This window comes from Xiphophorus maculatus, chromosome 7 (assembly GCF_002775205.1).
Source record: "Xiphophorus maculatus strain JP 163 A chromosome 7, X_maculatus-5.0-male, whole genome shotgun sequence".
Classification (NCBI taxonomy): domain Eukaryota; kingdom Metazoa; phylum Chordata; class Actinopteri; order Cyprinodontiformes; family Poeciliidae; genus Xiphophorus; species Xiphophorus maculatus.
This window is the reverse complement of record NC_036449.1, coordinates 5,179,981-5,204,441: the sequence shown is the minus strand read 5'-3', so window position 1 is coordinate 5,204,441 and position 24,461 is coordinate 5,179,981. Positions and strand designations below refer to the sequence as shown.

At 40.7% G+C, this 24,461-nt stretch overlaps 2 protein-coding genes across 6 annotated transcripts in view; both read left to right on the top strand.

Annotated features, from left to right (window-relative positions):
• The first annotated feature begins 9,957 nt into the window (after positions 1 to 9,957).
• Positions 9,958 to 19,488, top strand: LOC102224775 (transmembrane protein 237A). 2 transcript variants are annotated; one of them, XM_005811338.2, is made up of 12 exons: positions 9,958 to 11,047; positions 12,464 to 12,653; positions 14,421 to 14,632; positions 14,710 to 14,829; positions 15,321 to 15,426; positions 16,375 to 16,529; positions 16,875 to 16,995; positions 17,332 to 17,523; positions 17,605 to 17,678; positions 17,767 to 17,854; positions 18,843 to 18,964; positions 19,347 to 19,488. In XM_005811338.2, exons 3-12 carry the CDS (start codon positions 14,563 to 14,565, stop codon positions 19,412 to 19,414), a joined length of 1,116 nt encoding a protein of 371 aa, XP_005811395.1. In that variant the 5' UTR covers positions 9,958 to 11,047; positions 12,464 to 12,653; positions 14,421 to 14,562; the 3' UTR covers positions 19,415 to 19,488. The 2 variants fall into 2 exon arrangements, 1 of the variants encoding a protein (XP_005811395.1); XR_002753001.1 differs by lacking the exons at positions 9,958 to 11,047; positions 12,464 to 12,653 and having other exon boundaries at positions 14,086 to 14,632; positions 17,605 to 17,695; positions 17,798 to 17,854; positions 19,347 to 19,447.
• Positions 19,489 to 20,285: 797 nt separating this feature from the next.
• Positions 20,286 to 24,461, top strand: part of LOC102219002 (abl interactor 2-like) — a 31,167-nt gene continuing 26,991 nt past the window's right edge. For 3 of the 4 annotated variants that reach the window (XM_023337197.1, XM_023337194.1, XM_023337195.1), the window contains exon 1: positions 20,286 to 20,434. In XM_023337197.1, coding sequence (XP_023192965.1) covers positions 20,318 to 20,434 — 117 coding nt within the window. In that variant the 5' untranslated portion in view covers positions 20,286 to 20,317. The remainder of the gene's footprint in view (positions 20,435 to 24,461) is intronic. The other variant, XM_005811314.2, reaches the window with a different exon arrangement.

Here is a 24,461-nt window from a genome sequence, read left to right as displayed (position 1 = left end):
ATCAATCACACGTCCCAGATGATTAGCGCTCGACTCACCCAGCATTTACAACAAACAGCAACACGGAGCTGGAAGATGTGAAACAAAAGCTAAAAACGGGAGAAGTTGCACGGCTTACTCAAATTATAGTAAATAAATAAAATCTTAATTAAAACAATACGTTGGGTTTACTTCAGGATACGTTAAGTTAACTGGTCGGCTCTGACATAAAGTCCACAGGGCTGGACTCAAATCGGACGGCTCCACCCTGCTTTCGTGTGTGTGTTAGTCAGCCTGAGTTTGCCCTACTGTCAGTCTAGGATACACAGATTCCACCCATTAACATATTAACTCGCTGAGAACAAATTTTGCAACTTGCTCTTGACTCTGAGTCGGGTATTATTTAGTGACTTGTATGGAGGCACAGGGCTGTTGTTTCACTAACTTCAGATTTAAGGTAACCTTTAGAAACCAACTCTGAGTTTATGAACCACACACCAAGACGATTTTACCACCACTGACTAAAACAAGATTAAAGTGACTCAAATAATTGAAGGTCCACAACGTCTCTAAAATTTGATGTGCTCCTATAATTACTAGTGTCCCAGGTAAACATTAAATGTGTTACTGTGATGACCTTGGTGCTGACGCTATGATCAGTTTGTCTCTTTGCTACCAGAGTCCTGAAAAAAAAAAGTCTTTGTTTAAGCTTTAATCCAAAGTACAGAGGCAGGGGAAGGGTTCATCTGGCATCATATACTCCTACAAAAAGATGGAATTGGTTCCTCAATAAAGGTCCAAAATTCAATAACACATTCAGTTTCAGCCTATGAATCCACATTGTGGATGTTGTTGGACCCAAGTACATCAAATGTGAATACAAACACCTCAACTCTGGGACATCAAAGCTGCATTACTTTGAGAATGACGTAAAATTTGAGATTACAGTAATATACACAGACCTGCGGCGTCGGTTTGATCATCAAAATAAGAGCTAGTAATTCACTCTTTCCATCAGTCTAGTTTCTCCCCAACGTGCTTGAGGCTTCAGTCGGATGTGGAAAAGATCCCCATTCAAGGGAAAATGGAGCAAAGATGACGTGATGGTCGCAGAGCGTAAACTCAAAGGTCTAAACGCGGAGCCTCATTTCCTCTGCCAGATATTTCGGGATCAAAAATAAATAAATGGTGCTGCGGAGAGGGAAAGGAAAGAAAGAAAAAAAGATGCTCCGGGGTTTGTAATAACCTGTGAAAACACTGCGGGCGTCTTTTTCAGTGCCTGCTTCCTGCAGAGAAAACTGTGGACTTTGTAAAAGGATGGATAAAATGCAGAAAAAAAAACTGCTTCAGAGAATGCAGCATGAATGGGAGGGGAAGGAAAAGTGGAGCGAGGTAGAATGTGTTCAGTAAAATCTTTTCACGAGAAAGCAAGGTGGGCGTTTACCATTCTTTCTCAATTATTACGTTTTGCTGTATGAAGACGCTTTTCACAAGAGAATGCAGGTTTATATAAGTTCAAAGTTTAAATGGCTTTTTCTGACTGAAAAAAAGGAAGATTTGGGCCGATATTGATATCCGATATTGCTATCGCTGTTATAGCCGATGTAGCCAGTACGTATTTACCAATATTTACAGTATTTACCAATATTGTAAATATTTTATCTATATTTTGCTACCCTTTCAACACCTTCAAAATAAATGACCCGACCTCCCTCCCCCCCACTGGTTTCACCACTGCTTCAGTTAAACGTCCCACAATGCAGCGCTGCATCACTATCAGTAACTGCGTTTCTGTTAAAAATAAATGTAGTTCCGCCAGTTGTTGATATTGCGCTAATTTTGAAAATTAAACCGAGGCAATTAAAAACACATGAGGACGTTTGTTCTCGTGAGAAGTCATTAAAAACATGGTGGTGCACCACCACCGTCCTGCTACTTCCTATTGTGTTCTTCTTTGTGGTTTCCGACAGTAGTAACATCCGATTGTTGAGCGTGGGATGTGAAAAAAGTGCTGTTTTGCAAAATAAACTAATTCTGATATGGGCGGGGGGAAAATCCCACCTCATACTAGCACCAAAGCTTTTTTTCCCCAAAATTGACGTGTTTCTGAATTCATTTTCAAAATGTTAGATTTCGCTTTTCTATGGTTAATGGAAACACAGGTACTGTCACATGACCAAAGACCACAGGACCAACCTTCACTCCTTCCCCTCCAGAAACAAACAGCAGCAATATAAAGATAAATATTGTTTGTTAATATTACCCAAGTTTTATTTATTGGCCAGAACCGATATTAGTCTCGATACATCAGCCAGAAGCAATTAGCAAACACCTGGTGGAACTGAGCATCGGCTAAGCTCATTATAGGAGCTGCTTCTGAGTCAAACGCAGGTTAAAACGCTGCTAAAAGGTTAATAGAGGAACAATGTTACCATGACTTCCTATAGAGGAGCTTCAGAAAGAGACAAAGATCCAATTTCAAAGTATTCAATCAGGAAGTCAATTTTCTTTTGTCATTTATTATATGTATATATATATATATATATATATATATATATATATATATATATATATATATATATATATATATATATATTTTTTTTTTTTTTTTTTTTTCTTTTACATCTGAAGGTAACATAGTTACTTGGTTGTGCTATAAATGTCATTATGTGACTGGAAAACACATAATACTGCCGCTTTAATGAATAAATAGGAATGTTGTGATGACTTCCTGGAGGCGGAGTTTCAGAAAGAGCAGGAGCTTCTTAAAGAGACAGAGGCCCAATTTCAAGGCGTTAAATTATAAAGTCAACTGTTATTTCTACTAAACAATACACAGAACTGCTGCGACAGAGCAGAAATCTCACCTGAAGCTCCTAATTTAAGCTATATTGAGTGCAAGAACTTGAAAATTTAGAAATGTGTTTACCAAGAGGTTATATAAATAAGAAGTCAGGCAGCGGGGCAACACACTGATCCTGCCTAATGTTTAATGAATGCAGCCTACAGGATGATTTAAAAGTCTGTTCATGACCACTGAGCTGCTCCTGCTGCTGCTGATGCAACCCAGGCGTAACACACCCTGCTGTGATATGCAGGCGTGTGTGTGTGTGTGCAGAGGAACTCTAACATCGCTGCAGAGCTTGTTACAATCTCGGGTAAAAGCGAGTGAATTTCTGAGCATTTTTTTCCTCCTCTTTCTCTGCTTCCAAAGCTCCTTCAGTGTGAAGAAAATGAATTCCCCAGAGGATTCCCTGACTCACTCACACACACACACTCACGCCGGTTTTCATTGATGTGCGACTTCGCTGCGGCGCTGCACTCTCTTCCATTGAACTTCCTCCGGTTGCTCGTTATGTGTTCGCAGAAAAGCTGCAGGAGAAATGTTTTAAGACGATTAATTGGAGGAACTGCTTGTAGAAAAACTGAGGTCAACTCATTTTTGCTTCAGATGCTCTGATTGTTCGCTAATTAACGCCGGTGTGTTGACTGTGTGGTCATAACGCAATTTAAGATGGACGAACAGCAATCGATGGAGAACTGCTACGCCCAGCCCTCTGCTGTGGGTGTGTGTGTGTGTGTGTGTCGGCATCGTCATTTTAAAGGCCGCATGGTTTCACAGTGATGCACGTCTAATGGGTTTGAATTATAAGAAACTGTTTTAGTTTGTGCTTACAGGGCAGTCGGCTGGACAACACTGAGAAAGAACCAGGAGCGGCGCTATGGGGAGAAAATATTTCCTTAAAATTACCTGCATGCTAGTCAAACATTTTCAGCTTTTCAAACTCGGGAAAATTCCAAAAGTCGAAAATTTTTTGACATTCGAAACTATGAAATTTCCATGTTTTTTCTAAAAAAAAAAAAAACAAATTAAAAATAAAGTGTTCTCTATGTGTTTCTTTTAGTGTGAGAGTAAGCAGCTGCAATGAAGGCTTGATTCATTTTAAATCATTTTACAAATCTTTACCATGCGATACCAAATTTGTCTATATCCGCTACCAGTCTTCGGGAAGAACTTTTAAGACTTGTATGCATGCGCGACAACAAGAGGGCTAGTCATAATCCAGTTCTGTCGTATTATAAGCAGTTCATTTCCATCCGTTTATAACACAACACAGACAGACTCAACAGATCCTATCAACTCCTGTAACATGAATCGTCAGCAAATGTCCCACACTGCGTCTTTAATACACGACCAGCATGTATTTACGCAGCTGGTTCGCCACAACACAGCCTGCCATGCATGCTAAGGCTAGTTAGCATAGCCACCAAAGACGGGGGAGGAGTTCTGGTAAAATGTATACAGACGACGAAGGCATCTTAAATAGAAAACGTATCTATTTTTGAACAGTTGTGGCTTAATTACCGATCTGGCTGGGTTGTTATTTTAGCAAATTGCATTTTTTTAGAGTCTGTGTATTCCAGTTAATGATTTATCGATTATTAAATTAGCTGAGAATGACGCACTTCAACAACTGATTAATCACGATTAATCGTTTCAGCCCGGCCCACAGCAGCGGGACCTAAGCTACTCTAACTATATGTTTTATCAATGAGGAAAGTTTAAGCTGCTTGATGCCTTGTTAGTTTTCATGTGACCCAGCGTCAACTTAATGATCAAAAAGCTTCCATCACTCCATGAGTCAAGGCTAATTCTCTTTCCTCAGGGTCCTGGTTAAAAACGGAAAGCAATTTTATAATTTGGGGCAGAGCGTTGCTATTTATGCACAGCGCCTTTATGGGGAAAAACTCCAAAATCCTATTGGTGGGAGCAGGAGATGAAGGAAGCAGACGAGGAGAATGTCCTGCTCTGGAAGCAGTTTTCTCCTTCTGGGTTCTTTGAGTTGTTTTCTTGTGATTGACAAAAGTTTCACTCTCTGGAGTTCTTCTTCTGCTTCGGTAAGTCCACGCTTCTCCGGCCGGGACGTAAACGAGACAGACTGGCTCCTAACTGAAGTGTTGCTGTGAAATACGCCCAACAGAAGCATCCAGGTTTTATATGAACACAAGCAGGTCTTTGTTTGTCCGTCTGAGGTACATCAGGGCGATCCTTTTCTCCTTTAGGCTCTGTGGAAAACATGGAGTCAGGGACAGATGGGCTACTGGCTGAAGGAAGAGGGGACTTCCTGCGCTTCACACGACCATAAAGAGTACGACTGAGATTCTGAGCTCATTCTCAGAACTTCAAAATGTGTTTTGGAGTCACACCCACAGATTCCTGCTTTTCGTTAGGAATTAGCAGAAAGGTCCCAGATCCTGCCTGTAGTCGTTCTCACTCAAAACATACTGCGTACGAAAACGTCAAAATCAACTTTGTTGAGCTTTACATCATGTTATAATTTTATTACCTCACCAAAAACATGCCTGGAGTGTTGCCTTCATTCTTTCATGTTTCATGTTTGAGAAATCCTTTAATTTCCCATGGCAACCATTCGGCTGCAGTTTCCGAGCTTCTGCCTCACAGAGCAGGCCTCCCTCCTCTCAGCTCCTTCAGACTAGCCAGCAGCAATTAGCAAAGAGCTGGTGGAACTGAGCATCTGCTGAGCTCATCATAGGAGCTGCTTCTCAATGAAACGCTGGTAAAAAAAAACGTTGCTAAGCGGTTAATAGAGGAGCCATGCTGTGACGACTCCCTGAAGGCGGAGTTTCAGAAAGAGCAGGAGTTTCTTAAAGGGACAGAGCCCAAATTTCAAGTCAAATTTCTTTTGAGTCATATTTGATATATGTAGCACTTTTATAACAAGTGAAGGTAACATAGTTAGTTGATTGTGCTGTAAAATGATACACTGACTGGAAAATACGCAGTACTGCCCCATTAAGTATGTTTTGTTGTCCAAAGTTGTCAATATTTCAACCAAAAAACTACAAGCTATAGTCACATAATTCTAATTTGAAATTAATTGCTCCTTCTTACAGTTCAGAATTTTAATGTCCTATGTTAGAATAGGATATCTGTATTGTGGTAATTTGCTCCAGAAACTGAAATAAATCAAATAGGGAAGTTATTAAACACAAACGTTGCTCAGTATTGGTCAGCAAATGGGCTTTTAAAATATGGAACGGGATCCAAACTTAGTCCAAAATGTTCATTCTAAATGTTTCCTAAACTTCCAAAATGTTCTTCACTTCTTTCATCCGCTCACATGAAACTTGGAGGATTGTGTCCAGGAAAATCTAGATAAATAAAATCCAGCATATCCAAAGGTGTTGGAACTAATTTTATTGTCTAATTTCAGTTCATTTTGTTAGAGTCTCTTGAAGGGAAGTTTCTACAAATCAGAGTGACGCCTCCTGCCTCCAGATTCTGATTCCCTTCCTATCTGCTTTAGGAATCATCGTCGCTCGACAACAACTTGTTCTTATTTGACCCTTTCATATCGCTGTGAGATGTAAACGCTGAACCAGAAGTAACCAATCTGCTCCGTAACGAGTGCGTGTGTTAAAACATTCACCGTGGCAACAAGATCCCCAATAAATCGGGATAAAAACATTCATTCTGCGCCCGAATCTTCTTGTTCTGCAGTTCCCGTTTGGCTCGCCGCCCCCTCCCCTCGGTATCTCTGCTCTCTCCATTTATCTCCGCCTGCCTTCTGTTTTCTGCTTGTGTTGTGGCTGAAAAAGCAACATCAAGCGGCAGCAGCAAACAGAGAACGCAGCCATCAGGCCTGGATGATGGTAATTACTTCCAGCTCCCCCTTTCAGGGCAGGATAAACAGAGTACAACGTGCCGCGCTCAGATAAACGCCGGCGAAACAAAACGGCCGAGCGATGGATGTAATTGGTCGAAAATGTACGAAATTACCAGAACGCCCCGAAAATGTTGACATTTGTATCAGGAAAGCCCAAACAGCCTTTTATATATGACTGTCCTGGAAATCAGAGAGATTAAAACAACTTTTTAAAATACCCGAATGAAACAGACGGATTATTAGAGGACAGAAAAACAAATGCAGGGCAATTTATTTTGTGATTCAATAGAAATTTTGATGCCTTGACGTCTGCGTCCTGCAGCAAACCAACACACTTCTCACAGGTAGAGAGCAAAGCCTGTTTGATTTCTACACCGTCTCTCCAATGTTAATGCACCATTATTGTAGAAGAATCTCAAACTGTAAGACATAAAGCAAAATTTGTGACAAACGTTTGTGCGGCCAAATCTTTTTTTTTGTTTGTGCCGCTGTCATTTCAAAGACATTAGTAAATGTTTTTGGGAGGTCATCAAGGGTCAGCCAGACCACGAACGTCTCCAAATTACAAAAACTTGGTGTCAAATGTTATTGCGGCACAAATTTCCGTTTGTGCCACTATCATTTAAAAGATATTCATACATGTTTCCAAAGTTCACCAGAAGTTAACCAGAGGTCAACTGGACCTCTTTTCCTCCCCGACCACACTTTCAAAAAAATCATGCAAATCAACTTTGTTACAAATAATTTAGATGCACAAAGCAGCACAAACATAGCACAAATAATTTAAATACATTTTGTGTAATTTTGCTAATTCCTCTGGTGACCTCTGAGATCTACATTGTTTTTTTTTTTTACTTAAAAATTCTAACTGCACAAACAAAAATTTGTGCTGCACAAATGTAGCAGAGTTCACTGACACCACGTTTCATTTGATTTCGTTAACGTGGCGGGGCTGGTTGACCTTAGACAGCCTCTGGAAACATTGGTCAATGAATTTAAAATGACAGCGGCACAACCGAAAATTTGTGCTGCACAAAACGTTTGACATAACTTTGGTTTCATTGGAAGACGTTCGAGCAGCAGGTAACCTCATCACAGTGTTAACAAAGTCGCTATAGAAATGAAGCTTTTCTTTTAACCACTTAAAAACCTACAACTCAGATATGTTCGTTTTTAAAGCGCCGTAAAGCAAAAAGGTTCAAATCCCTCTTTTTATGGAGTTTGCATCGTCTCCGTGTACATGGGTGGGATCACTCTGGGCGCTCTGGCTTCTTCCTGCAGTTTGAAAACAAGCATACTTTGTTAAATGACCAGGTCAGTAGTGAATGTGTGCAAGCATGTGTGTCTTCCCTCTAATGGACTATCGACCTGTCTAGCCTCTCGCCCACTGGACCCTGGAGAGAGCGCCGCTGTGGCCGTTTGAGGATTAAGAGGCCACAAACAACGGATGAACACAGGTTTTCGAAAAACAAATATAGACGGTATAAATTCAAAGTGGTGTTTTTAAAGAGTTGAATGTAGAATTTCTCCACTCAGATCGACCTGGTTTAACATTAAGAGTGAGAGCTGAACAAATCCAGTCGCGATTATGGAAACGGTGAAGTAGCTCTTATTAGAAATGCTTACAGTAATAGGAATCTTTTATACTGGGCGGTATTGTATGTTTTTCAGACACATAGTCAATTGTTGTTCAATTGTTCTGAAAATGCAGTAAAAATATCAAATATGAATTAAAACGTGTCAGGCCACTGTCCCAGTTTCAAAGACAGAGAGACCCTTGAAATTGGCCCTCTGTCTCTTTAAGAAACTCCTGCTCTTTCTAAAACTCCACCTCCAGGAAGTCATCACAACATGGCTTCCACTGTTAACCCTTTAACAACATTTTTACCAGCTGAGAAGGAGCTTGTACAATGAGCTCAGCTAATGTGCAGTTCCACCAGGTGTTTGCTAATTGCTGCAGGCTAGTCTGAAGGAGCTGAGTGGAGGAGTCAGTGGGGGAGGAGGGCTGCTCTGTGGGGTAGAAGCTTCGAAGCATGAATAGCCACATTGTCTTGCAGTACTTACAACCAGTAGGAAACTCATTTGGGGCAAAATGACTTGATGTTTTTGTTGCTTGTTTTTTTTTTTTTTTTTTTTGGTCACTTTAGTAGAGTGAATTAAAAATTTAGCTTGGTGTGATTTTTATTGGGGTTTTTTTTTGTTTGTTTTATTTTGCAGCTGCTATGCCGCCCCCTGCACTATGGCACCCACAGTGGTTAGTCATATTACCATATTCCCTATTATATGCATCCATTTCTTTGTATTTTTATTTGTCAGAAAGGTGTCAGCAATTTTCCAGGTCTCCTAGTTGAGCTGCAGTTACTCAACTGCTGGTATGCAATGTGTCGCATCTGAAAGGGGCCGAGTACACAACCTGGACGCACCCCCAGGTGCCCCCCTGGGGGCAATCCCTGTTATTTACATTCTTCCCTGCTGTCACATCTCAGATGCCGGAGTCCACGGTTTTCACATCATCTTATTTTTAAAAAGCCAGAATGAAATTCAGCTCGGCAGCCAAGTGTCTCCGGGCCAAACGCATCCAATCGTTGAAGCTGCCGACGTGGGAGTGTGTGTGTGTGTGTGTGTGTGTGGATGCGTGTGTTGCTCGCCGCTCTATAAATAACGTGAGCGGCAGCGGTGTGAGGAGGCAGAGGGAGCACGCCTCCGTCTTTAAGGAAGCCTGTTGACGGCTGCAGTAATTAGCCAGCGCTCTTTGTCTCTGCTTTGTCTGGAGAGCCGCATTGACGCTCCTTTACACCCGCTGCCGCTGTCACGTCCCGTCGCTAAGGCCTGATGTCATCCACCTGGCAGCCATTACGTGTGAAATCTCATACATGAGACTCCACTTAGGGTGAAAGGGAGCTGCCAGTGACTGCATCTAATTAATGATGATTTAAAGTTAGCCATGAACAAATGGGGCAAAATTCACCAAAAAAAAGGTGGTTGATTCAGAAAATTTTTTTTTACCATTTCCATGACATCTGCTCCACTGATCTTTTTTCCGTAAGTACAAAGCTGTTAAATGCTATTTTTGCTCCATTACAAATTTGTTCCATTTTCACTTTTTCACATATTTTATGTCACTCAGGCGCTGCCCAACTAGCAGGTTGAGCATTTGTACAGTATAGACCACAATACAACTGTGTGCTGCACACAATTCCTGTCAAATTATTGATGAATAAATACCACAGTGCTAAAATAATCTACTCGTAAAACAAACATTTATGTCAAAGATAGCCACAAAAACAGTTTTCACATACTACTTCCATTTATTAAAGGGGCAGTATGTATTTTCCAGGCACATGGTGCCATTTTATACCTCAATTAAGTAACTATATATTACCTTCAATTGTTTTAAAATGCTATATGTGTCAAACATAACTTAAAAGAAATTTGACTAGGCAATTTGACACCTTGAAATTGGGCCTCTGTCTCTTTAAGAAGCTCCTGCTCTTTCCGGCACTCACGCCTTCAGCACGTTGTCATGACGTTGAGCCGTTTCCAAGCGCTCTTTGGAGCACTGGACAGAGAAATAGTTTATATAATAAGCTCTGCAGATGCGCAGGCTCTAAGTCCACCGGGGCGTTTACACAGCTGAATGGTTGCCATGGGAGATTCAAAGGATTTCTCAAATATGCATGTAAGAATCAAGGCAGCAGTTGGTATGTTTTTGATGAGGGAATAACATCATAACATGATGTAAAGCTCCAAAAAGTCGCTTTTACACAACACTGCCCCTTTAAGAGAAATTATAAACGCCCCTTCCCCAAACCTCATGATGGGTAGTTAATAGAATAAATAGATACATGTATATGTTTACATGCTAATTTGTGTATTATAATAAATTAGAATCTGATTTAAATTCATGGGAACATCGTTTCGTCCATGTTTCAGTCATCGCTTCAGCTTCTAATCGTTGTTCACACCGCAATCAGAAGGCGCTAATGGACAGAATCAGGTCATTTCATGACACCTGTAAGAAGAAAACAACGTGGCAGAACGCGGAGCAGCGGTTGCCATAGCAGCATCTTCCTGGTCAGTGCCGCAGGTGGGCAGGGGGCGACCTGTCATGAGCCGCTGCTGACGCCTATGGCGTGTAAGGAATCTGTAAAGTGAGCGTGACAATATCAGGAATGAGATGAAAGGCTTACCCTGACACCTAGAGGTCACGTGCCTCAACTGCAGGCAGCGGATCCAGGAGATTCTGCAGAGGTTCTTCAGAACATGATGGAGAAACTCCCTTTGAGCTGAACCCAGGCAGGCCTGTTATAGCACCAGCAGGACTCGTGTTCTTCCAGTTTCGGTGTTTACAGGCTCCATCAAACACTCAGCTGACATCAGTATGTTCACAGATATTTGCCTTTCCGTCATCTCGAACCACGACGCCACAATTCTCCTTTGAGATGACGCCTTTCTCTCGCGCGCTCTCTGCATATTTTCTCCCCTTTCAGGTCATGTTTGATATACACAACATTTTTATTTTTTTTTTCAAACAAGGGAAGGTAACATAGTTACTTGATTGTGTTATAAAATGGCACTATGCGGCTGGAAAAATAGATAATATAGGCACTGATTCAAATATCTATATTTGGATTCCCAGTACTGACTGGAGGACCCCGTCGCCATGGCTACGGGACCCTGCGTTTGGCTCGGGCATTGCGAGTTGACCCCTGTGTGGTTCTCAGGTTAATCCCCTGCTGGACAGATGATGCTCAGGCGATTTAACCGGAGGATTAGTGTCTGCTCGCTGTATCATGCAGGACCGACTGTCATCCATCTAAACACACCCGGGTGGCGGTCAGCGTGGAGCGGCATAACAGAGGACAGGAAGTGAGGCGGGGGCGGGGGGAGGAGAGGAAGGTGTTTCTGCGTTGTCTGAGTGGCTATTTCATCTGATATAATGAGAGGGGATGAGCCTAATGTTGGATTTCATTGTTGTTATTGTTGACACTTTTGTTTGACGGGGAAGTAAATCTGAAAAAGCACATGACTGTTGTCATACAGTATGTGCATATTACAGTACTTGATGTAAGAGCGGCATGTGTTTGCCTGTGTGTTGTTCTAATAGGATTCATTCTACTGACCTGGTTTCTGCCACGTCAGACCCTGTTAAACTCACATAGAGCTACTGCTGCTTCATTCACTTCAATTTGTTTTAAATGAATATATACTGGATATATATATATATATATATATATATATATATATATATATATATATATATATATATATATATATATATATATATATATATATATATATATATATATATATTACCTGACTGGGTTTTCAAACAATAAACAAACCTCCATCTGAAATGTGCGCTCAACACATTTTTTTGTGTAGCTGGTGATCAAAAAATTAAACAAACTCCAATAGTAGGAGCAGCAGCTACCATCTTTATGGTACTTCTGAATTTTCCTAGATGCATTTTGTAAAATATTTCTAAAGCGGTGTGACATTTAATCTAAAAGACTTTTTAAAATATATATATATCTATTTCTATTCTAGTTAGTTTTTCTAAGCAAGAGAACAGTATTACAAACTGATTGACGGAAGGACAATCTTGTCACAACACTGCATTTTAAGGACAGCAATTGAGAACTAACAAATAATTTCCTGCTGTGGGTGACATCACATCTGATGAGCCAATCAGAAAACCTCCAGGATCTCCCAGGGCTCAGCACATGATCCACTCTAAACCCTGAGAGGAGTTTGGTGTCAGCTATAGTTTTAACTCCTCACCTTTTGTTTAGGCGCCTAGCTTTCCATCCAGAGAGCCCAGAAGTCGGTTTGAAGGCAGTTCTACGATTAAACCCAACCAGAGAGCTGAAAGATTAAGGACAAAGGGCAGGAAGAGGAGTTTTTCTCCTTTACCTCGATAAGATCAAACACACAGAGGGACCAACTGCAGGATTTTATCTCTGCAGACACTCAGCTTTTCTGGTGAGCATACACAAGCATTTGTTTTTGTAATGTTGATACCACTACAAGATTTTATCAGAATGTCCTTTCATTTCCAATCCCTAAAACAGTTAAGAGTTGTTTTTTTTAAATGCCCTTGTCATTAAAATAGATGCTCAAGTTTTGCCTGATCAAATGCTGATGGCATGTAGGGATGGACTAGCATAAGAGTCTCACAGGAGCATAACCTTAATGAAAATAAATAAATTCACCAGGTGTTATGGTGTTTATGCCAGAGTCAAAGACTAAATTTGATACCATGATCCTAACTTTTTTTTTTTTTTCAAACAGAAAGACTTCAGACTCGACTTGGACTCTTGCTCCAAACACTCAAGACTTACAGTCTCATGGTTTACAACTCAAATCTTATTGAAAATCTCTCTCCCATGTAGTCAGGGGTAAGAGCAGTGTGTAAGCTACCGGCCTCGGCTCTGACATGTGAGTACTAGTTCCACTGGCAGATTAATTTACTTATAATAGGGAAAATGTCTGGCCATAACTGAAAATCCTATTTATAGTTTTCCAGACAATAGAAACACACAAAATCACGCACAAATTACTAAAGTTTTTTTTTGTACTGTTGTAACCTTTAAACAATCTCCTCTTCAGTTCAACCATATAAGTGGAGACACATTGTTGATGTTACCATTATAAAATAACTTACAATGAAGTTTTGGCAAAGATCAATGTACTTTTCACAGCGTTGTTGTTAGCAGCTGCTGAAAGTAACTAAAAACGTTACTTTCAATGTAAGTTAGTTACTTTCCAAATCAAGTAATCTAAGTTACTTTTTCAAGGAGTAATCAGTAATCCAATTAAAGTTACTTTTTCAAAGTAACTACGCCATCACTGGACAGCATTGCGGTGTTGAAGGTGGAGTAGAGAGCTAGAATTGGATCAGACATCAGAGATTTAAGACTTGACTTGGAATTGGGGCAAAAGACTTGATTTGAGACTTGACTTTAGAAAAATCCATTGTGAAACATCATCTAATTGCTTTCTTTAAAGGGCCAGTGTTACGTAATTATGACTCTTTTGAACTTCCCATCATGTGATGGTGTTATTCCCTCATCAAAAACCTGCAGTGCTGCCTTGATTCTTTCATGCGTGTTTGAGAAATCCTTTAATTTTCATGGCAGCCATTCAGCTTTCCAAGCCCTCCTCCCCTGCGATTCCTTCACTCAGCTCCTTCAGACTAGTCAGCAGCAATTAGCAAGCATCTGTTGGAGCTGCCAATCTGCTGAGCTCAACAGGCTAATGTGGCTAACCCTTTAATGTGAACAACTTTAACCTTTTGACGTGATGACATGTTGTGATGACTTCCTGGAGGCGGAGTTCAAGAAAGAGCAGGAGTTTCTAAAAGAGACAGAGGCCCAATTCCAAGGAGTAAAATTACAAAGTCAGATTTGTTTTAAGTCTTGTTTGATATTTACAGCAATTTCATAGCTGTAAAATTATGAAATTTTAGTTAAACATAGTTAATTGATTGTGTCAATTAACACAATCAATTTGGGGGCTTTATCAGCAGAGGAGCAATCAATTAACATAGTTAATTGATTGTGTCATGAAATTACTCTATGTGACTGGAAAATACATAATACTGCCCCTTTAAAGATATTGGCAGATGAACTGATAGGAACATGAAACTAACCCTGGTGGGAAGTGCATGTTTCGTGCTTTTTGATCTGTTTCCTAAAGAGTTGCCCCGCCACCTGTCCTCCGGCTAATCCAGTTTTCTCTAACATGCAGCGCCGCCTTCCAAATCCTCACTAAACGTTCATCTGGTGACCTAAATTACTCCTGGAGAGGTGGCGGCCTCGCGACGCGGTCCTCGCGCACCTTGGGCGGCGTTCACGCTGAAATCTTGAGCTTTCCACAGGGAGACGTCGCCATGCCGACAGTGAAGAGCAAGAAGAAGAAGGCGAAGAAGGAGGTGATGGAGGCAGAGGAGCAGGGCGAAGGTGAGGGCGCTCCGCCCGCGGCAGCTCCACCCGCTCGCCTGCTGTGTTGTTGCTTCACTCCGTGTTTTGTGCTGCAGTGGGGCAGGAGGTGGAGATGGAGGACAGGAGTAACTCCGACAGCAGAGACCATCTGGCCCCGGATCTGCACGACGCAGCGCCGCACAAGAAGAAGAAGAAGAAAAAGGCGTCAACTATTGGTATGAACATTTACACTAAATTGCCGGAGAATGGCCGGAGCGGCACTTGGCTGCGAGGGCCGCTCGAGGCTGCGCACAGCTTTAATTAAATTTATTTTCTTTCTTCTTTTTTTTTTGAGACAGATAATCTTTTAAAAAATGGATTTGTTTTACCCTGAGCTACTACTGCCATATGAAGAAATGCATCAAAAACAACCAATCAGAGCTAAGAGGCAGGTCTTAGTACTGTCAATCATTCTTGTACACGTGATGCTAAATGTGCTAATAGCGGAGAAGCAAATTACCATTCCAGGAAAACCATGTATCCACTGTCATTTGTGGCTATGCTAACGCGCCTCAGCGTTCATGAAAGAACTAGCTGTAGAGTAGCAGAGAGAAAGGGAGCAGAGGTACACAAGGGTGATTGACAGCGCTAAGGCCCTCCTCAAGACGCAATGAACTGAGCAGAGTGCCTCTCACGGAGTGTGTCCGCCTGTGTGTCGCTTGGACAGATCAGGAAACAGAACACGGGGATGTACCAAACGGCAACACGGCCGAGGCGGCCGGGGAAGGAGAGGAGATGACTGTCGCCGTCACCAGGAAGACAAAACGGAAGAAGTACGTACCAGTAACTGCAGCAGGATTTAAAAGATCGGACTGGTCTGATGTCAGCAGAGAAAGTTCAAGAGTTACTGAATAAAAACAAACGAGTGGATATGGAAGTGAGAACAACTTAGCAGCTACAATTAAAAATACAGTACGGATTAACTGAGTAAGAAGTGCATTGACTAGACGTTGAACAAGACGCCGATGCACTCACATGAAGCAACTATAAGCCGACTTTTTCCCAAAACCATTTCAAAAATGTAAATCATTGAAACAGTTGTTTGTTTTGGTGGAAATATTACTTCATCTACGGTTATTGTTTTTTGTTTGTTTTTTTTATTTTCCTCTAATGTGAAATCTGATTCTAATGATAAAATGTTGAAAGAGTTTTCAATATTTTACAACGGCGTCTATTAGGGCCGTTGAGAAACAGAAGTAAATTTACGGTAAAAAAAAACAAGAAATTGTCAATTTTTAGAATAATTTCAGAAATTATCTGTCAGTTTTGAAAGTCATAAATGTTTGACTTTTGAAAGTAAGAAATTTGTAAGCTTTCTCTAAAAAAAGTTTTGACTTTTGAAACTCAGAAATGTCCCAAGTCGAAAAGTTTAAATAAGAAGTTTCCCAGTATTTTTCTAGAAACTTTCTGAGATTAATCATAACATATGAGGTTGGTTTATTTTTTGTTTGGGCAAATTTTCAACTTTTTGGAAATTTCCAAGTTTTTCCTAAGAAATTTCAGAATTGATTGCAACATTTCTGAGTATTTTGGTATTTCTGAGTATTTTTATTTCCTGTCTACAGTGGCCTTAATCCATCGTCGTAACGTATATTTCGCAGTTCGTTTTTCTGAGCTGGAACTGCTTCACTTGCCTTCACATTTTTTCTACGGTTATTTATAGTTTGCTGGTCTCTGGTTACTTTGTCTTTCAAACTCTTCTTTGCTTCCTCCCATGACAGGAAGGCGAAGGCGGCAGAGCACTACAGCAACGATCTGGAAGCCGAAGACGAGGACATCGTCACCGACGCTCAGTCTCCCATTCCCCAGCATTCCCTGTTCTCCGCCCCGCACGGACACAGCCAGCCGGTCGGCAAAGTTTTTGTGGAGAGGAACCGTGAGTGGGAATCTGATATGTGAAAGGTGTTGAGTTCCTCTTTCAATTTTTCATTGGAAAAACTCTGACTTTTTTTCTTATTCCAAACAATTGATTTGCATCAATTGAGCTCTTTCCCGCCAACAGCCATCGCTACTAACTACAGTAACTCTTTGAAGAATATGAATTAACATGAGTTGCAACAACGTTTAGTTTTCTTTTGGGATCAATAAAGTACTTTTTGAATTTGAATTGAATTTAGGTTTGACCCAGAACTTTCGCACAACAATGTTTCCAAGGTAGTTTCTACAGATGTCTCCAGAAGGTGTTAGTCTTTGTGTGTGAGGGTAGCCTGTGTGTGCGCAGGGCGTTTCCAGGCCGACCGAGTGGAGCAGCTCAGGCACTCGGAGCTGACTGAGGACTACATGGACCCCAGGCAGATCTGGACCACAAGGGACGTCTCTCTGAAGGTTCACAACGGCTTCAGGTTCGTTGAGATGTGTGAGCGCTCAACCAAAACAAGCATGTAGCATGACATCAGCTTCTTTTCACTTTAAATGTCCCAAGCCGTTTGCTAAATTGTCATGACAAAGCTACAGTGGGGTTTAGAGGTAGGAAAGGGAAACTGAACCTCTCTCTGGAAGACATGTCCACTGATTAATGCACTGAAGAATGCTTTTGTAACAATGACTTCATATTTAAACCACTGTCATCCTCTAAAAGAGACCACTTGGTGTCCGCTACCGATGGAAAACCAGAAACGAGCAATCCAGGCAACCCGCTCATAAATACATAAATACTGTCATGTGTCTTCCACTTGCAGGGCGGTCGGTCTGTTCTCTCATGGGTTCCTGGCTGGCTACGCAGTGTGGAACATCATCGTTGTGTACGTGTTGGCCGGCGAGCAGATGACCACGCTGCACAACCTGCTGCAGCAGTACCACCCTCTGGCCTACCCGGCTCAGTCTCTGCTCTACCTGCTGTTGGCCGTCAGCACCGTGTCCGCATTCGACAGGTCTCTGTGGGCACAAACGACACCTCAGAGATTTACGTTTCTGTGTGAGAATAACATCTGAAGTTGGCCGTATCGTCGTAGGGTCAACCTGGCCAAGACGTCTATGGCCTTGAGAGGCTTCCTCACTCTGGACCCGGTGGCCGTGGCTTCCTTCCGTAAGACCTGGACAAATGTAATTGATGATGATCACGACGACGATGGAGATGATGACAATGTTTTCATGCCGTCTCTGTGTTTATTCAGTGTATTTCATAGCCCTGATACTGTCCCTCAGCCAGCAGATGACCAGCGACCGCATCAACCTTTATCCTACGGCCAATGAGACTCTGTGGTGAGATCCATTATTTTTCAACTTCAGCGCTTTTGAAAATCGTCTAAAAAATTTTTTTAAAAGGCTATTGTAAGCATTTAAAACCAACTCAGTGCTTTTTGTGATGAGACATTGAACAGGTGTATCTACTAAAGTGGCCGATGGTTGTGGTTCAGAATGTGAGTTTTTGCAAACCCATCAGAATCCTGTGTAATCTTTGAAAAAGGATTCTCAGTAACGCTAAATAAAACTTAGCCTGGCCATCGCCTTTTAATGCAGTTCCGCTCCCATTGAGCTAGATTTCTCAGAGCGGATTTCATCCGGGCCAATCAGCAAACAGAAGAATTTAGAATTGTAGCTCCTTTGGTTGTAGTTTAGGAATGGCAGTGGAGGAAGTGAACGAAGATGTTCGGTCTGCGTTGGTCACCCTTCCAAATACTGAGCAATTCAAGTTGGTGCAAGAGGAATGTTTAATACATTGTACTGCTGGCAACGATGTCGTGACACAATGGATGTTTTTCTTTTTACAGCTCTCCCTTGCTTCATAGCGTAGCACCGTTCACGTTTGAGATGGCGCAAGCGTTAGCGATTGGCTAAAATCAGATCAAACTTCAACAAAGTCTACGCCATTTCTCAATAGTCGAGGGTCCAGGCAACCCATACGAAGCAAAGCGTAGAACAACTGACCGGTTGGTTTTTATGAGGCTAGCTAACACCCAAACACTTGTTAGGTGAAGCCTCTTAGTTTCAGGACTGCATTATATACCATTACCTCAACTGCGGTGTCAATATCTAAGAGGCATATTTTATAAATTTGCTTAGTTATTTATTAATACACAATCTGATGTTTGTCCTCTGGTGGATGTCCATCTTGGGTGACTCGGTCCTTAAGATGCAAACTAAATGCAATGCGCCTTTTAAAAAACATTTATAAAAGATGAGACTAATTCTTTCAGGAACTGAATTCGACTAGTTTTTTTTTTCTTATGTTTGTTTGTCTTATTTGCAGGCCTCCGGGCTCCGAGCAACAGATCTTGCGGCCGTGGATCGTGGTCAACCTGGTGGTGGCGCTGTTGGTGGGCGTGGCATGGGCCGTCGTGTCCACGCGGCCAGACATCGACTACACAGAAGGTAAGCCTGGATAACATCTAGGATAAAAATCTGTTAGGAAATACCTTCTTACTAATTGCATTTTTTTTTTCTCTATTACATGTATTTCTTAAGAGCTGGTCTTACTTTGATATTGAAGTAATATTAATAATAATAATAATAAAAACTGATCAAATGAAGCCCTCTTGCAATGTATGCTGCGAGACAACAAGGAGATTTTTCTGTCACCTTTTAGTACATCATAGTTGCACATCATCAGAGTTTATTATTGCTCATCATCGTGGCGTTTTTCGTTCTGCCACTAGATGGCACTAAAGTCGTTGTTATTATATACAGTATTCCACTTGGTCTCAATGAACCCAATACTCAGAAAGATTTTTGCTTTTTTTTTGTGTATGAGCAGAATTTTTGATGACGATGGAGGTGGAGGGTTTCCCTAGAGGAGATGAAAACCTGGACATCCCTGCCTAAGACCAGACCTGTGGAATATATGTCAGCCCGTGTACTAGACTCAAAATTGAATGGTTATTTGATGTATGATTTTGTACAAGTAAATATGTATTATTTGTTTGCTAAATGTCATTTTGTAAATAAATAAATGTGTTTATGTACAGTAACTGCTTCTGTGGTTTGAGAGTGTTTGATTGCAGGGGAATATGAGCCAAACAGTTCTGAAGTTAAACTGGAGACTAATATTTTACAGATTTGTGTAAATCTTTAGACTTTTTTAATTCAAAGAAGAAGAAAAACCTACAATAATTTGCACGTCTGCAAAGTACTCAAGATATGTTTAACCTGTGCTTGCAGAATGTAGCTAATTCAGTCAAAACAAGACGTGATGGAATAATATCTCACATTCTGTATTGGTATCAAAGTAGACAAGATGTGTTTCTGCAGGATTTTGTTATAAAGTGTCCGAAATGCAAAAACCAAAATAGCTTCAAACAAACAGAAGTTTTGTGCTGTAAGTTATGGTTGTTAATGATTTGTGATTACAGCAGAAAATTTAATAAACATCATAATAAAAAAAAACAACAACCATAAATACGCACATTCACACCCAAAGGTACGTGAGGGGGCAAAACTTTGAAATTTGCATGTCGTTAAAGATCCAAAACATAAAAAAAAATACTAAAAAAAAAACATACAATTTACAGTGTTTTTATTTTTATTTATTAATTTTACCATTCTTGACTCATGGTAAGGAGTCAAAAGAAGTCATTTCAAGAGGCAAAAATTGTCCTTGAAATAGATTTCCCACAACATTTCCAAGGTATCTTATCGTAGTTGTGAAATTTCCCACAGTCCTGGAATGCAGCAGGATGCATCCAGTCAGCGCGAGCCGCAGCCGTTAATAGTAAGGACTATGTAAAGATGGCGGAGCTGCAGATGCTGCTGGAGGAGGAAATTCCTGCGGGACGGAGAGCGTTACTGGACAGTTTCACCAATCTGGAAAGAGTAGCGGAATACTGCGAGAGCAATTATGTCCAGGTACGGGAGCGTTTTTTTCTTTAAAGAAACCGAGGGTGCTGATTTATATTTTAAAAAAAAAAGAAACCCACGGAACAGTTGTGTGGTGTGGGAGTGGGCGGTAAGGGAAAGGAGTGATGGAATAACTAACACGGTCCGTTATGTTGCTGTCAACTCTCTGTGGAAAACAATTTAAAAAAACTGTATTCAAAATAAAACAGGCTCATTATAGTTCTACAGTACGACCAATGCCAACAAAAAATACAACTTTTACAGTGGGTACTGTAGCGCTATAGCGCGTCTGTTTGAGGGAAACTTCAGTAGGAATGTGACAGATTTAAGTGTTAAAAGTTCTCATTTAGTCTTACGAAGCTGGCGCATGCTCATTGCGCACACACCGAATAAAGCAACACTTTGTTTTTAGACGGTAAGATGTCTTAAAGCGCTTCTTACGTGATGTTTGACAGCGGCAGACAGGCAGGGAACTGTTTCCATAAAATGTGTGAAGTCTAGCATCACAGTGTATTAACAGTATTTTATTATCAATTGGAAGGAGCTCGCTCAAAGTACACCACACACCACAGCTTCTGTTGTAAGCATTTAAACCGGTCCCTACCAGGTCTTGAGTAATTTTACGGATATTAATTATTAATGGGATCAAGCAAAAAATAAATAAAATACAGAAGGAGACCTGTGTGTAAAACTAAGTCTATTCTTTATGCTTCAGATAGACTCTGCTAATCAGACGCATTGATTGAGTCTTTGCACATTTTCATCGAGTTGGCATAATATTATGACCACCACCCTAATAGCCCTGAGCCCTGAGCCCTGGAGGCAGGAACCCCTGAATGTGTGCTGTGGTTTCTGGTGTCAAGACGTTAGCAGCAGATCCTTTAAATCTTGTGACTGATCCTTGACGTGGATCAGATTTGTTTGTCCAGTAAGATCCCCAGAGATGCTCGGTTTGGAGATTTTTGAGGCCAAGTCAACACTCCAGACTCCCTGTTGTGTGCTCCTCAAATCATTTTTGGAAACCTTTTTGTTTTGTGTCAGATTGCGTTGTTTCGCTGAAAGAGGTCACCGTGGTTCACTTGCTGGGTTTCCTTTGACCATGTAATTGAGCCAATTGGAATTCCGAGAAATCAATTCGCTTGGTGGAAAAATTGGAAAAAAAAACCCCCAAAAACTTGTGTTTTTCGATTAAAAAAAGCAAAGTTGAGTGTGAGGATCAGATGGATTTTCGGCAGTATTGAAATGAAGGTATTTCGTAAAACTGCAATGAAAACACTTTTTTCGCATCACAAGAGTCTCCTGATCAACATGTTACTACTGCAGAAAAAGATGACAGGACGTAGAAGGAGGACGATGGCATTTTATGTGCTTTAATGACTTATTCACATGGGATTTTAATTGTGTTTTAATTTGATGCAACCATCGCAATTGCAAAATTGTGTTGTTTTTATCGATATTAGCTGAAATTTGACCAAGTTTTGAACAAATTTGTAATGGAAATGCAGGCACTGTGTATGACTGTATTGCTTCTAATAGAACAGAAATGGGACTTTCTCTACCACAAAGTTGGAACAATGTTCTTTAGACAGTCAACATAAACACATCAAAAATACTTGTCAGCAGTGGCGGATCTAGAAAAATATCTACGGAGGGCAAGCCTCGGCCAATGCTTTTACAGGGGTGGCAGCATATAGCAGAAATTTACAATTTCACACTATTTTCAAATTTTAGCAGCTTAAAGTCTCACCACTGAGACCGAAAAATAACATGCCATTACATTATATTCTTATTGGTGCAATGAATTCAGTCATTTTTTTTGCTCTCTGTCCGTGCAAACATCGCATTGGCATGGCTTTCAGATCTTGAAAAACTAGTTTTTTATTGTTTCCTTTTTTTCTTCTGGTTTCAACAATGCATGTAGGACCATTTCTGACTTTTAATTAATTCCTTTATAAATCCGAACTGGTGAGTCATTATTTTTCGCATTTTGTCAGCAGCCCAGCTTACTTTGGCTGCTGGCCTGTTTTGTATTTGGTAATATTTGGCATTTTGTTGTTTTTTTGTTTTTTCATTTGCGGATAAATGAGTAAATTCCATCTCAAGATGGCAAGTCAGTAGCTTTGGTTGGCTGCCGTTCTCCCTCTGTGCTTCACAAGAGACATCATGACTGCAACGTCTGTGTGTGCGCGTGTGTGTGCGTGGGCAAGCAAACCTGCTATAAACAACTGTTCTCCCTCACTTGGCTCTAAATACACACCTGTTCACAGCCACGTTTCATAATCATCCCATTTGTGCAGCTGTGGGTGTGAGTTTCACTGTCAGTCAAGAGAAAGTGGAAGAGAAACGATTCCAGACTGTGGCTGAGGCGTCACTTTGAGGTAAACGTTGCAGCGAAGCGGCGTGTTCAGCTTTCATCGTAGCAGGATTACGTATATGTTCCGGCGATTTTACAGAAATACCAGAATTAGCGATTTTTATTTAACAAGCGGAGAGAACAGGAGTATGTTTTATATATATATTTTAGAAATAGACAGTTAATGAATCAATCATTCAAACTTAAGCATGTTAAATTTGAACAAGTTAACTAGTTAAGTTTGAATTACTGACTTACAGATGTAGCTGTAAGTCAGTAATTCAGTACGTATGTCTACAATTCGGAGTATTTACATTTTTTTTTTGCTGTTGCCTGTTCATTTTGAGCAGCTCTGCTGAGCAACTTTTACAGAGAATGAGTAGTGCAGTTGGCTTTTTATGGATTTATTTAATTTAGCAGCGTTTACAGAACCAACTGTGCGAGGCATTGCTGCTGATTACTTGACTCATTCTCACCAAGTCCTTCAAATGGAATGCCGCCAAAAGCTTCAGATGATGCTTTTCTTGAAGGAACGATTAATTCTTACATAAAAGAGAGAAAAGAAAAACTGAGGAACACCTGTTAAAAATGTCTGTTTGCAGAAGTGAATTGTTCGTTTTCACCCCAAAGGGAGAAAAATAAACAATAAATCATGCAACTAGACCAATGCACTCAGGAACATCTCTCTACAGTGGCTAAAAAAAGCAGGAAAAAAATGGACATATTCATAACATAAGTCACGGCATGCCACCCAGACCTCATCAGGATTCACTTGTTTCTTCTGAGGACACTGAAACATGCAGGAACGTGAAGCACAGAAGGCTGAGCCTCTGTCTCTGTCACAGTAAAGCCTCCAGACATTAAAGAGCAAAAAACTTGACAGGTTTCAAGGCTGAATCTAACTGCAAACTCTGAATAGTTATAAAGGGTGTTGTTGAGGCTGGAGCACCATAAACAAGCTTTTCGTGTCAGGGATATGCAGTTATGAAGAATTGATTATTGGTTACTCCTGTGTTTGTCTTCATTTGCATTAAAATATCCATACGAACATGTCCAAACAGCACCAACTGGTTGGTTGGCCTATATTTTTGCTGCGATCAGATGATGTGATGTGTTGCATAATCTTGTTCTGCTCCAGTCTTCTTAACTGTGTTTGGCTTCTCCCCGTGTGAAACGCTCACAGCGTTTAAACTTGGCCTCAATCATTTCAAGTCAATATAAGAGTCTTAACATTTCCAGCTTGACAAATACTGTTTTCTTACTCTAATGAAAATTTCAGAAAAAGATCTAAGGCTCCTCTCGTTTCTTGTGGAGTACCGCCAGGCTTTTCTCTATAATAAGGAATGTAAATATATATGTATTTTTAAATGAATCCGTAGATTGCCTTTCTGTATTGATTTTTTTGCCTTGCGTCAAACTAAAATTTACATTTGCCGATATCGATATTTAAGGTTTAGTGTCGGCCGACAGTGCTGAGCTGACTGGAAAAGTTTCTCTTTTTTTTCAAACACAGACATAAACGTACTGAATTACAAATTTATTTGATAACACTTCAGCAGTGCAGCACATTTAAATACACCAAAAGCTTCACAAGCTTGGTCCGACATGTCAACACAACTTTAATTTGGTAACAAAACTGAAACTGACAAAAAAGGTTTGCTACCTTGGTCAAACATGTAAAAA